The sequence below is a fragment of the Phoxinus phoxinus genome (genome assembly GCF_949152265.1).
Source record: "Phoxinus phoxinus genome assembly, chromosome: 16".
NCBI classification, from domain to species: domain Eukaryota; kingdom Metazoa; phylum Chordata; class Actinopteri; order Cypriniformes; family Leuciscidae; genus Phoxinus; species Phoxinus phoxinus.
This window is the reverse complement of record NC_136891.1, coordinates 28,857,180-28,869,721: the sequence shown is the minus strand read 5'-3', so window position 1 is coordinate 28,869,721 and position 12,542 is coordinate 28,857,180. Positions and strand designations below refer to the sequence as shown.

At 39.3% G+C, this 12,542-nt stretch overlaps 3 protein-coding genes across 3 annotated transcripts; 2 read left to right on the top strand and 1 right to left on the bottom strand.

Moving 5' to 3' along the window:
* Positions 1-53: 53 nt before the first annotated feature.
* LOC306983834 (uncharacterized protein) lies at positions 54-2,263 on the bottom strand. Its single transcript, XM_079584582.1, has 3 exons — positions 2,160-2,263; positions 1,551-1,893; positions 54-869 (listed from the first exon to the last, which is right to left on the bottom strand). Exons 2-3 carry the CDS (start codon positions 1,882-1,884, stop codon positions 220-222), a joined length of 984 nt encoding a protein of 327 aa, XP_079440708.1. The 5' UTR covers positions 1,885-1,893; positions 2,160-2,263; the 3' UTR covers positions 54-219.
* Positions 2,264-3,718: 1,455 nt separating this feature from the next.
* On the top strand, positions 3,719-7,952 carry slc10a4 (solute carrier family 10 member 4). The gene is made up of 3 exons (XM_079584369.1): positions 3,719-4,374; positions 5,013-5,223; positions 7,259-7,952. Exons 1-3 carry the CDS (start codon positions 3,845-3,847, stop codon positions 7,802-7,804), a joined length of 1,287 nt encoding a protein of 428 aa, XP_079440495.1. The 5' UTR covers positions 3,719-3,844; the 3' UTR covers positions 7,805-7,952.
* Positions 7,953-8,906: 954 nt separating this feature from the next.
* On the top strand, positions 8,907-12,542 carry zar1 (zygote arrest 1). Its single transcript, XM_079584371.1, has 4 exons — positions 8,907-10,622; positions 10,786-10,878; positions 11,007-11,081; positions 11,361-12,542. Exons 1-4 carry the CDS (start codon positions 9,939-9,941, stop codon positions 11,502-11,504), a joined length of 996 nt encoding a protein of 331 aa, XP_079440497.1. The 5' UTR covers positions 8,907-9,938; the 3' UTR covers positions 11,505-12,542.

The window sequence follows — 12,542 nt, the reverse complement described above, 5'->3', positions numbered from 1 at the left end:
AAGGTTATGTGTCTATGTGCTGTTGCAATTTTTGTAAAGAAAAAAAAGATATATGATATTATTCAATCTTTCTTTATTTGCAATGCAGTTTGCAAACATTCACATGATCCATTTTTTGTGAGATCCATTAGGGCGAGTTGCTTTAAAAGTCCCCTCTCTCTCCTTTTTAAACACATTTCCTTTTACTTTCCTCTACTTCTCCTGTAGATCTCGTTTCTCTTACTCGGGCAGGCCCATTTCTTTGCGGGTGAGTGTTGCGATGACACGATCTTTCAGATTCTCTGGTGTTGCACATTTGGGCTCTGATTGCAGGGACTCCATGGTCAGTTTCCTCCACAGGTACTCTATTTTAGTGTCACAATGCCACGGGTTAAAGGTCAACTCCACCCAGCTGGTATTAATATCTAATATGCCAGGAGACAGAAACTGCAGCCTGTTTTCACTGAGGTCAACATACTCCAAGCGCTTGAGCCCTTGAAACACAGGTGACGGGAGGCTGTCTAGTCGATTTTTCTGCAGGAAGATGTGAGTCAGGTTAGCAGAATGACTAAAGGCTTTTACATCCAGGGACTGGATTTTGTTCTGGTCCAAATGAAGTCTCTCTAGAGCAGGGTGAGCATCTAGACACCCAACTGGAAGCTCTTCGAGTTTGTTCTGCGAGAGGTGCAGAATCTTTAGGTGACTCAGACTTTGGAGTTGAGCCATTGGGAATTTCATCAGATGGTTTCCGGACAAATCCAACCATGTGAGATTGCTGTTGCTGGGCAGCCAGTCTGGGTGGAGGATGGAGATGCGGTTGTCTTTCAGCACCAGGTTGAGGAGTGGAGCATGATGGAAAACATTCGCAGGCAGCTCTCGAAGTTCATTGTCTGTGCACAGTTTAGATGAGAAGGGTTAGAAAACAATCTAACCAGCTGCATCATTTCAGTTGTTTTGGCTGTCATAAAAACAACGTGTCTGAGAAAACTGCCTTCAAGGATTTTTTTTTTTGACAGAATTTGGAGATTTCAGAAAATATAAAAGAAAATATAACGCATATTCAACAGTGTGCATTTTTTAAAAACAATATAGGCTATTCATTATTTTAGCGGTATGCTCAAGCAAAGAAACCAGCTTTCTTTACAGTGAATGACTCCTGAGGTAAATGTAAATAATCACTTTGTGGAACAATCAAAATATGTTTTTGACTGGTTGGCAGTCGGCCACCCTAACAAACAGAAAAACATAGTAACTGTGGCGAAAGTGTTGGGGAAACTCCAGGAAGAGAAAAGGGAGCTCATTGAGATCACCTGCAATTGAGATCATAGGTTAAATTGCATAAAAGTGTGAGTTGCGTGAGATGGTCAGATGTCCTGCACATGGCATCTCGGCTTTGTTCAATAAAGCCTTATTTTGACTTCTGGAACTCTGCCTCTTGAGCTTCACTTGCAAGAAAGAGAAGACTTTCACGCCACAAACGGTTCATTGCGACTTCCGCACACATAGCTAAAAATACATGTAGAGAATCTTAACCTCAACACCACTATGTGCTTTTATACACACAGACTCACCCGTGAGGTCTATGGTGTGCAGGTAATGAAGGTCCTTCAGAAGATCTGCTGGTAAGCTGCTCAGTTTGTTTCCGGGCAGGTGTAACTCCTCTAGGAGTGGGATGGCTTTCAGGTGTTGAGAGGTCAGCACGCTCAGGTTGGTGTACTGGATAGTTAAGGAGGTGGTGTTGCCTGGGAGACCCTCTCCAGGGAAATGAGAGAGACCAGCATCAGGACACACCACCTCGGTGCTTTTTGCGCTGAAGTGGCACGTGCATCGCTTTGGACACGAGATGGCGTCACGGCAACAGAAGACGAGCATCACCGAGAGCGCGTGCATGAGCCAGGAATTCATCTTCACGAGCTTCAAAAGTTGAAGTTCAAATTATTATTATTTTTGTTTTTAAGCTGCTGATTTATTCCTAGCATCTATGAGACCTAACTCTATAGAGTTTCCTCGGGGTGTTTTTTATTTTATTTTAGAAGATATTTACTCGGAACAAAAATAATATCATGAATGTATAATAAAAGAAGGTCGAAGAAAAAAGAATCACATAGAAATGTAGATTATCTAAGTTCCCTGACTGGAGCTCAGTCTAAAATGATAAAACATTTCCAAAACGAGCTTACCTTTTATTGTTAAGATGTCCAGTTATTCCAAAACTCTGCTCATTCCCCTCAGTTATATCTGACAGAGACCGTGTGACTCAAGCACTGTTTACTGGAAAGTAGGACAGTCAGAGAAACCCCGTCACTTATGTCAATATTGAGAACATCTGGACATGCCTGAAGGGTGAAAGTACACAAGACATTTCCTAAAAGAAAAGTAGCCTATATCAAATTGAAAGTAGGCTATATGTGTTTACACGGCTGTTGTGTTAATAAAAGTGGAATAATAAATAGGCTGTGTAATTTGTAAAAATGTCAAATTTGAATGTAAACTGAGGAAATGTTTGTATGGAACGCTTTAACAGTCAAGCATTAGATCAATACATGTAAATGATTGATGTTTTGGCAGCAGCATCATTGACCAATGAACAAGAGGTTGCACAACAAATGTTCTACACAAATGGACACCTTTTAATTTCACATTTTGTCATTTATAACAACTGTCCCAGTGATTTTTTTTATTGATGATGAAATGTTCACCTGTGCTTAAAAGAAAGACCTCTCACCCATGACACATCCGGGGTTTATTAATAATGTCAAGCATTATTTGAGCTAGTAATACATTTGTTTATTTTGATTAAGTTATAATGTGTTACTGAGGTAATTTAGCTTTTTAACGTTTTATTATGAGCTAGGCTATTATGGTTGTTGTTGTTGTTGTTGTTGTTGTTGTTGTTGTTAAAAATATATATATTATTCATTTGTAACACCGCATGTGATTTTACGTGAACTGATTTTATTGAATTTTCAACAGGGGATAACAGAGTTACAAATCAGATACATAGATGCATAATAATTGAATAGACATATTTCTTACATCTTACTATTCCATCAATTGTCTTTTTCAACAACAGAGATGTATGTTGTTGCTGTTGTTCTTTAGGCTATATAAATTAATCATTTAAAAAAACATACAAAAACAATCAAATATTTGGTACAATTGAAATACATTTAAAATTACTTGTGATATTTTCCAAATAGACTATAATAATTTTAATTGTATTGTCCATACAAACAGGTACGACAATCCATATGAACAAGACTAGGCCTATTGAACAGATTTTAAGAATTTTAAACAATGTAAACAATTAACGAAATTTGAGACCCAAATTATTTATGGTGAACATAGATGACCCTTAAATTTAACGGTTTCCTTAGCTACATTTAAGTTTGTTTCCCCACCTAAATATTTTAATCTTTGTCAGTATGCTCTTTTTAATAATTCTGACCTAATGAAAATAAATACATGAAGTAAATTATTAGCAACTGAGTGCATGAAACAGAATTAAAATAAAGGTCCTAAAATATTAGTGCTGAATAAACAAACGTTGATGGACAAGTTCCAGCGTTCATGTTCCAATCCAATTCCAACGAATTTCTCCAGAAATGTGTCTTTGCGAACAGTTTCTGAGTTAATTGTTGTCGATGGCGCCTGTAATGGCTTTTGGTGACGCGCGCTCTAAGCCAACCCCCTCCCGGTGGCACCGCGCGCTCAGCGCTGGACATCCCAGTGTCCCTCAGTCACTGCTGACAGACGTACAATGATCCTGCGCCGCTAGTGGACCGTGCGCCTTTCTCATCAGGTCAAGGAGACACCCGCGGAGACTGAAGGTTCATTTGGAGAGCTCCAGTGCTCTAGAGACGCGATGGAGACCTCCAGTAGCGTGTCAAACGCAGACGCGCTCACGCGACTTCTGAACTTCACGGAGGATCCAGCCAGCTTCTCGGAGAAGCCTCCCATAGCAGGGTTGCGCGCCACAGAAGAGCCGCTGTCTCTCGTGCTCAGCAGCTTCAGGGCTGATGTGGCTCCAGCGGGGCTCCTGGCGGGTCCATTCTCGCCCTCTGAAGAGCCCACTCACCTGATTGTGGCTTTCTGGGATTCACCCTTGAGTCACTGGATTAATGTGTTTGTTGGCTTTGTCCTGTGCTTCACCATGCTGGGGCTGGGCTGCACGGTGGAGCTCAGTCAGCTGGGCGAGCACATCCGAAAGCCCATAGGAGTCCTGCTGGCGGTGCTGTGCCAGTTTGTCATCATGCCCCTCATCGCCTTCCTCCTGGCTCTGGCCTTCTCCCTCAATGATGTGGCCGCTATGGCTGTGCTGCTTTGCGGCTGCTGCCCTGGAGGAAACCTCTCCAACATCATGTCATTGCTGGTCAACGGCGAGATGAACCTCAGGTATGATGTCTATGGTGATCAACTACACTCAACTTAAAAATAAAGGCTTCAAAGGGATTTTTTTGTTTTGTTGTTGCAGTGATGCCATTAAAGAACCATTAGTTTCCCAAAGAACATTTCAGTAAACAGTTTTTAAGGTTCCATGAATGTTAAAAATGATTTGTGGAACCATCGATGACAATAAATCATCTTTATTTTTAAGAGTGTATAAAAATGTTTGTGAGAAAATATTGTGATATTGTAAAATATTGTGAGAATATGTTAGGCTCATTAAAGAAAAACTGTATATCACACCTAAAATGCGAAGATCTGTGAAATATATGTGAATAATGTGATTACACAGAGGTTATGTCTCAGAAAATAAAAAAGATATATTGCAAGAATGTAAAAAAAGAAGAAGATGATAATGTGGCTATATGTAATTTTAAATATTTATGGATTTTTGGACATTACACATATGTTGAGTTTTAATATTTGTCAGCATGTTCTCTTTGGTAATTCTGACCAAATTACAATATCGAGAGATATAAGCATGACACTGAGTGCATAGAATACATAAATGAAATAAAGGTCAGAATAACGCGTCAACTTTGTTTGGCTGACTTGGTCCATTGCTTTTGGTGGCTTTTGTTTTCCAGCATCGTCATGACCATCTCGTCCACTGTCCTGGCGCTCGTGCTCATGCCGCTGTGTTTGTGGATGTACAGTCGAGCTTGGATCAACACACCCGTGGTCAACCTTCTGCCCTTCGGCCCGATCATTCTCACCCTCTGCAGCACCCTCATCCCCATCGGGCTCGGGGTCTGGCTTAGACAGCGCTATGCTCGAGTGGCAGAAATCATCATTAAGGTGACTAAAATAAAATACTAGAGGATTTAGAGGAGTCACTAGTGAAATATCTTCATCATAAGAAAATTATTTAGATTATGATTATGCTGAATTATGCTGTCTTTTCTTAAATATCATTGGTGATGGATTTCTTATGTCGTCCACAATCTCTGGCCATTAGGAGACTGAAGTGCCCAAGGGCGCGCATGGGTTCCTCCTTTCAGTTGAGCTTATCTAAGAACAGCCTGGTCAGAAGAGCAGTGAGACCGTGAGATAGAGAGAGGCGGAGGGGTGGGGGACAGAGTGTGTGATAAAGGAATAGAAGCTGTTGGGGGGGTGGGTGCGACGGGAAAGTGGAGTGGATAAAAGTGGGATGATTTGCACTTTTCTCCTCTAGTATCATCATGTGTCTGTCTGTGCCATTCACTCTTTTCAGGATTCATTCCCCAGGCCATAGATAGCTAAATATGTCACATCAATTGTTCCCAGACGTATTAATGAAAACCCTTTACGGCTAATTGCTGCCCGCTGAATCCTGTTACACAGTATCTTCACAGCAGTTCCTCTCGACCAGGGTAATGCTACCAAGTACATCACATTATTTTCGTAAACAAAAACTGAAACTAAGACTAAAACGATTAGTCAAAAAACCTTCGTAAACTGAAATAAAATAAAATAGTCATAATAAATGAAAAACTACAACTAAACGAAACTAACAACTGAAAATAAAATAATTAGTAAAAATAAATATTCATTTTCGTAATTAAAGGTAGGGTAGGCAATTTGTGTTATAAACACTTTTTGTTATACTGGTTGAAACTCTCTTTATATCGTGATAGAAATAAATAATAGAAGTGGTCTTAATATTAAAACATGCACATATCTTCCGTGGAAGTCATAGGACCAAAAGTTTTCTGCCAAATCACTGCAGTTGGTCCGAATGCAATGATACGATGTCCTGCCTGTCAACATTTCCGTACCTCCGCGCACCCTGCTCGCGCAAACATCACACATCACCAGCGCGTTCCATGAGGATATCCAGAGCTAGACAAACAGTTTCTCCTGAACCAAAACAACGAGTTTATGCTGTGTTCATGCCATTTAATAACCATAATTACAAAATGGCAACCCGTGACGATCTACCTGGAGCTGCTCACGCTCGTCATTGTCAAAATAATGATCAGATCAAAGAAGGCAGGGCTTAATGTTCACTGAAGATAAGTGTGAATTTGAAATTTTATAGCAAAATTTCTAAACTACAATAACCTTGGTATTGGTTGTTTAAGGATAGCTTAATGTTTAAAATATTTAGAAATGGTCTCTATTAGAATGATCTCCATTGATGTCCATTAAACAAAATAAAAATATTGTGAAAATAAAGTGTCAATTGCAAAAATAATCCATTAAGTCCATTGTCCATTATCCAAATCCATTGAAAAAGTCCATTAGACCCATATAATAAAATAAGAATATTGTGAGAATATGCCCATTACACCCAGAATATAAAGTACAAAATATTGTGAGAATGTCCGTTATACACACAAAAAATATTGTGAAAATACAGTACGTCCATTAAAAAAGAATATTGTGAGAATATGTCCATTACACCTAGAAAATATTGCAGATCTGTTTGCTAAATAACTCAAATGAACTAAATGGATCAATAGCCTGTATACATTCTGATGAGAAATTTCAATGAGATCTGACAGTTTGACCCTTGTATGTCTGTATGACACTTAATATTCAACAATATTATTGATCTGCCTGCATTGGCATCATTATATGAGAACTAACTGGACAATGACATCACGGTTTTCTCCAGAGCGGCTATATAAATGAACTAAATTAATAACCTTTTTTCAACAAAAATGAACCAACTTAAGTTGGTCTATGACGCCATTTTCTTCTTGATCTGCTGCACAGCAGAAACGAACTCTGTTGCATTATTTTCCTGTAAAGCTCTGAAACAATCTGTATTGTAAAAAGCTCTATATAAATCTAGGTGAGTTGACTTGACTGTTTGTAAGATTTTACCAGCCTATGCTTTGTGGTCCAGGTGTCTCTGTGGTCTCTCCTGGTCACTCTGCTGATGCTCTTCATCATGACTGGAACTATGCTGGGCCCGGAGCTGCTGGCCACCATCCCCGCCTCCGTCTACCTGGTGGCCGTGCTCATGCCCATGTCCGGCTACGCGGCAGGATACGGCCTGGCCACGCTCTTCGACCTGCCCCCCAACAGTCGGAGGACTGTGTCTTTAGAAACCGGATGTCAGAACGTGCAGCTCTGCACAGCCATCCTGAAGCTGGCGTTCCCTCCGCAGCTGATGGGAGGCATGTATATGTTCCCTCTGCTGTACGCGCTCTTCCAGGCGGCAGAGGCTGGCATCTTCATTCTGGTTTACCGCATGTACAGGACAGAGGTACTGCATAAACCGGACCTCATGCAGGATGACGACGACGATGATGATACAAACATATCCTACAAGAGAATGAAAGAAGAAGATGTGCCGTTTGATTCTACGTATGGTGCAGTAACAGTGAGCGATCCCAATGTCATTGTGCTAGAGTCACAGGACGGTGTTGGAAGCCCCACGCCTGTATAAGGGGACGGAAATAACTGACTTGAGACTCGCTATAGACACAGGACCTGCGTATTTACATTAGGATTTATTCATGCCATCACTCACTGTTGAATTTATTACTAATTACTCACAGCATTCTAACTAATATGTGCCAAAAAGGATTGCAAGACTGTGAAATTGGAAACTATTATCATCATGACATCACACAGTGGCGATACTGAATTTGAATATCCCGAGCCAATTAATGTTTGAAATCTTTATCTAAACACACTAGCCAGATATTACAATTCAATGGCATTTTCTGAATTAGCATAAAATATATGCCAAATTCAAAAACACATTTATTTATATAAATAATATTTTTTTTAGACAAATGTAATTATATTAAATATATAATTCTATATAATTCTTAAATTATTTAAAACTACACACACACACACACACGTTTATGTCTATATAAATTATATATTTACATTTTTTGTTCAGAGAAATCATTCACATATTCATTCATTCATTTATTCAAATAATGTATAAGACATTTTCAGAGTGTCATGGATGTATGCAAATCCACCATTAATATAGATTTATGCTGCTGTTTGTAAATGAATCCTGCTATTACCCCAGTAAAAGGATTACATTGTCTTATTTGATTATGTGGACCCAGAGGATGAGAAGACTGATTCACATCCCACGCCTTATATTGCACATCACCCACTGTCAGTCTGTTTCTGATTCCAAAACTAGACTAAATATGTTTTTTTTAGAGATTATTGCTTCAAAAATAGTGGAATTTTACAGGATTACCACTGCTTGATATGACCGATACCAAAGGCTACAACAACATGTCAGCGTCAGAAATGTGATTTTGGAAAACAGGAAAAGCCTACGGCAATAAAAACAGACTTTATTTAAAATAAGGTTTATTCTAGAAAAGTGATTATGGCCTTCTGAAAATATCCAAATACGCAATCCATCTCTGTAATCGAAATGAAAATATTGTACATGTTTATCAGATTATAAGAAAACGCCTGCAAGATGAATAAATGTTTACAGCAAGCATCTAATATTATTATTTTTGTTTCTCCAATATCACTGCCAGACTCTGGTTTTAAAATGATTGTATATGTACTCACAAAAAATAACAACTTTATAAATTAATCTAATATTTAACATTAATACAGTATTGATTTTTTGAGCAATATATGACAACTGAAGTATAATACAATTTAGTGCTATGTATTTAACTTGAATTATTATGCTATTCAGTAAAATGGAAGCCATTTTTAATACATTTTAAGTCAAATACTGTGCTTATGGCACTGGTGCAACTGCAAACTACTTCTATTTCCTATTTCCACATGAGGAGAAAGTATTTAGCACAAATTCAGACTTTCTAAAATGACTGCTGCCATCATGATATTTTCAAGATATGGGGCATTTTAGGAATATTAATAAGACAATAGGCTATTTATACAAAAGATCAACCATCATCTGCAATGACCCCCACACAGAAATGAGTCCAAATAGAATGGTCCCTTTTCTTAAAGGAGCTACATTGCTGTAAATTAGGAGGCAAACTTCTTAAAATATAATATATAGGCTATTTACGATATAGTTTGTGTTAAAATGTCCTATTGTTGCAATTACATCCAAGGACAGCTCTTTGATATAGACTATGTTGGGAACATGCACATTATGTTACAAGCGAAATCTCTTAAATTCAATGAAATATGTATTTTAAAAGTAGAATATGGAACTGTCCATGACTAATTAAGATGATCCATCTGGTCAAGATATGTAGACCTGCTTGGACGAACCATAGACATCATATAGGCTATATATATATAGATATATAGATATAGTCTCTATATAATATCTATGGGACGAACAAGCAACAAACATGGTGACTGGTCAACAAACTAAATGTTCCCAAAACAGCTAACAATTTAAATCGTATTTTCCAACCAGAATTATACACGGTTATGACTTTTTCAGGTCTGGAAAATCCCTTTTGAAAAGTCCCTGATATTTTCGGATGTTTTCACTAACCGTGGGAATTTCGTTAATTGGAGTTAATTAACCACCTGACCTCAATTGGTGTCCTTGTGTCTACTTAACCTGCTGCAATGCGTTTGCCATTCGGCTAAGCGAAAAAATGGCTACGTATGGTAACGAGACAGTTGACAACTATCTTTACTCTTCTTACAATCCTTATTCCTACAAAAACCCCAAGTTCAAGAGCTGGAGACAGAAAGCTTACTTCGCCAACTGTGGTGAGGGCGAGAACTACTTCGATAATTACCACAGGGCGCAGCTCAAGTCCATTTTGTCTCAGATCAACCCAAACCTCACCCCGCGTCTGAGGAAAGCCAACACCAAGGACATCGCGGTCCAGGTCAACCCGAAGACCGACGCGTCCATCCAGTGCTCTCTGGGCCCGCGGACCCTTCTGGCCCGGAAGCGTGATGCCCTGCGCCAGCGGCGGCAGGAGGTCCAGACCCCCGGGAGCCCCATCAGCGGTGGGGTCCGGTTCCCGCGCACCCAAGCCGTGTACTCCCCGGTCGAGTCCAGGAGACTAGTGTCCCTCTTCAGAGAGCAGGAGGAGGAGGATGATGAGAAGGACACGGAGACTGTGGACCGCGCTGAGAAGGTGGAAAGTGCCGAGAAGGTGGAAAGTGCCGAGAGAGACGAGCTCAAAGAGAGTGAGGAGAGCGTGAAGGAACCGCTTAGTCCAGAGAAAAATGAAAACAAACAGACGGAAACAAATGAGGAGAACAGAAACGAGCCAGTGAAAACCGGACAAAACGAACCCAAGTCCAAGGCTCGCGTGAGATTCCAGGTTAGGGGAAGTTGATTATCCTTGACGCCAAATCATGTTTGTTTTCTCTGAATTTAAAGTGCAATTGAATATTAATTACACTAAGTTACATTTACAAATGGAGTCCCTTCTAAAAACAAGGTGGAAAGCAGTTTTCAGCAGTGTTAACTTTGTTTTTATGTAGTTTTTGGAACAGAAGTATGGCTACTATCATTGCAAAGACTGCAACCTGCGCTGGGAAAGTGCTTATGTGTGGTGTGTCCAAGGCACAAACAAGGTAATAGATGGCTACATATGTTTATGTGCATGCATAGCCCAAGTAAATGTTAAACATTCTTATAGATGTTTTCCCCCTCTATTGTTGCAAGTGTATAGCTATTGATTTGCTCTTTACATCTCTTTAAGGTTTATTTCAAGCAGTTTTGCAGAACATGTCAAAAATCATTCAATCCATACCGGGTTGAAGACATAACCTGTCAGGTAAGCCAGCCCTGGCATTGTTCTCCAATAGACAGCCTGAGGCTTTCTATGGAACCACAGCAAACTTCCAAGGGGGTAGAAGTAAAAACAACACCCAAAATGATGCTTAAAATGGCTTAAATGGAGCAACACTTAAACTAATCCAACTTTAATTTGTCCCCATCAACTGTCAATTTTATTGACTAATAGTCTTGAACTAAACTAGGAGTGTCAATAGTTTACAAGTATTTTATAGATCGTATATAAACCGTGCACTTTGCATTATCTATTCATTTTCAGACTTGTAAGAAGACTCGCTGCACATGTCCTGTAACATCGCGTCATGTGGACCCCAAAAGACCTCACCGGCAGGATCTGTGTGGCCGCTGCAAAGGCAAGCGGCTCTCCTGTGACAGCACATTCAGCTTCAAATACATCATTTAGCACCCGTGTGCTGTGCTCAGGCTTTGTTGTTGCCCAGCTGGATTGTCCACTTCAGTCTCTGCATCCTCGCTCCACAAAGACTGCAGTGGGGAGGCAGGTCCATCAGTCTCTACAGTCTCATTTGTTTTTGTTTTGCTTTAATTTGTACAGTACTTGCAGTAACTGCAGGTGTCAATTCTGAAAAATAAAAATGGCAAATACTAGCACATCTGGAACAAAAGTTTTATGTCAATGCTTTGCAGAAGGATGAGTTGAATGGCTCACTTTGAGGGTATGTTTACATTACGACGATGTACTTAAACAAAAGTTTTATATTGGTTTTTTTCAAGTACAGACGTTGTCAACTATCACCGTTCACACCGGTCCGTGAAAAGGATTAATAACGCTGTAATCAGGCCAGGCCAGTAGTTGTCACTGTAAAGAACCCCTTTTTTTTATTGATACTTTTTGATATAATGCAGTTTCTAAAATTGCATAGTCCAGAGGTCATGCAGAACACCAGTGCTCTTTTACATCTCAATACGAAGTAACAAACTTGTATGAAATGGTTTTTTTTTTTAAAACAAATTAAGCTTCTAACTTGAATTTAAGTTTCAATGAAATGGGTTGTTTGGTTTGTACAGTGTTTAAGAATCTAAATTGAACCAACAAATGGTTAACTGGTTATTTACATATTTAATCGTTGTGGTCACTTTAAAATAATGCGTAACCAGTATTTTTTTATTTATGCAATATATGGGGTTGTTACTAAACTATTCAAAGTTTCACATACTACTAAACCTGAAAAAGACCAATTCACACTAAGGATAATATCTACAGTAGAACTATGACGGTACTGACACAAAGGAACACTGTTCTGAACGATGACTTGTCAAATGACATAACTGCGGCACAGGCTTTTTTATAATGTTGTCATCCATTGGTGTGGGTACTAATATAGTTGTACTTGTATGAAATGAGCAAAAAAATGCATAAACATACCGCTTATGGTTCATAACTGGATATATACAATTAAACGCTGAGGACCATCAGGAAATG

What these genes read in the sequence shown, in the direction of transcription:
- LOC306983834 (XM_079584582.1), bottom strand. Translation starts at nt 1,884, where the DNA reads ATGAATTCCTGGCTCATGCACGCGCTCTCGGTGATGCTCGTCTTCTGT. An exon ending in GCACACCATAGACCTCACGG is followed by an intron (nt 870 to 1,550) that starts GTGAGTCTGTGT and finishes AACTGTGCACAG; the next exon opens with ACAATGAACTTCGAGAGCTG.
- zar1 (XM_079584371.1), top strand. Translation starts at nt 9,939, where the DNA reads ATGGCTACGTATGGTAACGAGACAGTTGACAACTATCTTTACTCTTCT. An exon ending in GTGTCCAAGGCACAAACAAG is followed by an intron (nt 10,879 to 11,006) that starts GTAATAGATGGC and finishes CATCTCTTTAAG; the next exon opens with GTTTATTTCAAGCAGTTTTG. An exon ending in TTGAAGACATAACCTGTCAG is followed by an intron (nt 11,082 to 11,360) that starts GTAAGCCAGCCC and finishes ATTCATTTTCAG; the next exon opens with ACTTGTAAGAAGACTCGCTG.
- slc10a4 (XM_079584369.1), top strand. Translation starts at nt 3,845, where the DNA reads ATGGAGACCTCCAGTAGCGTGTCAAACGCAGACGCGCTCACGCGACTT. An exon ending in AACGGCGAGATGAACCTCAG is followed by an intron (nt 4,375 to 5,012) that starts GTATGATGTCTA and finishes TTTGTTTTCCAG; the next exon opens with CATCGTCATGACCATCTCGT. An exon ending in TGGCAGAAATCATCATTAAG is followed by an intron (nt 5,224 to 7,258) that starts GTGACTAAAATA and finishes TTTGTGGTCCAG; the next exon opens with GTGTCTCTGTGGTCTCTCCT.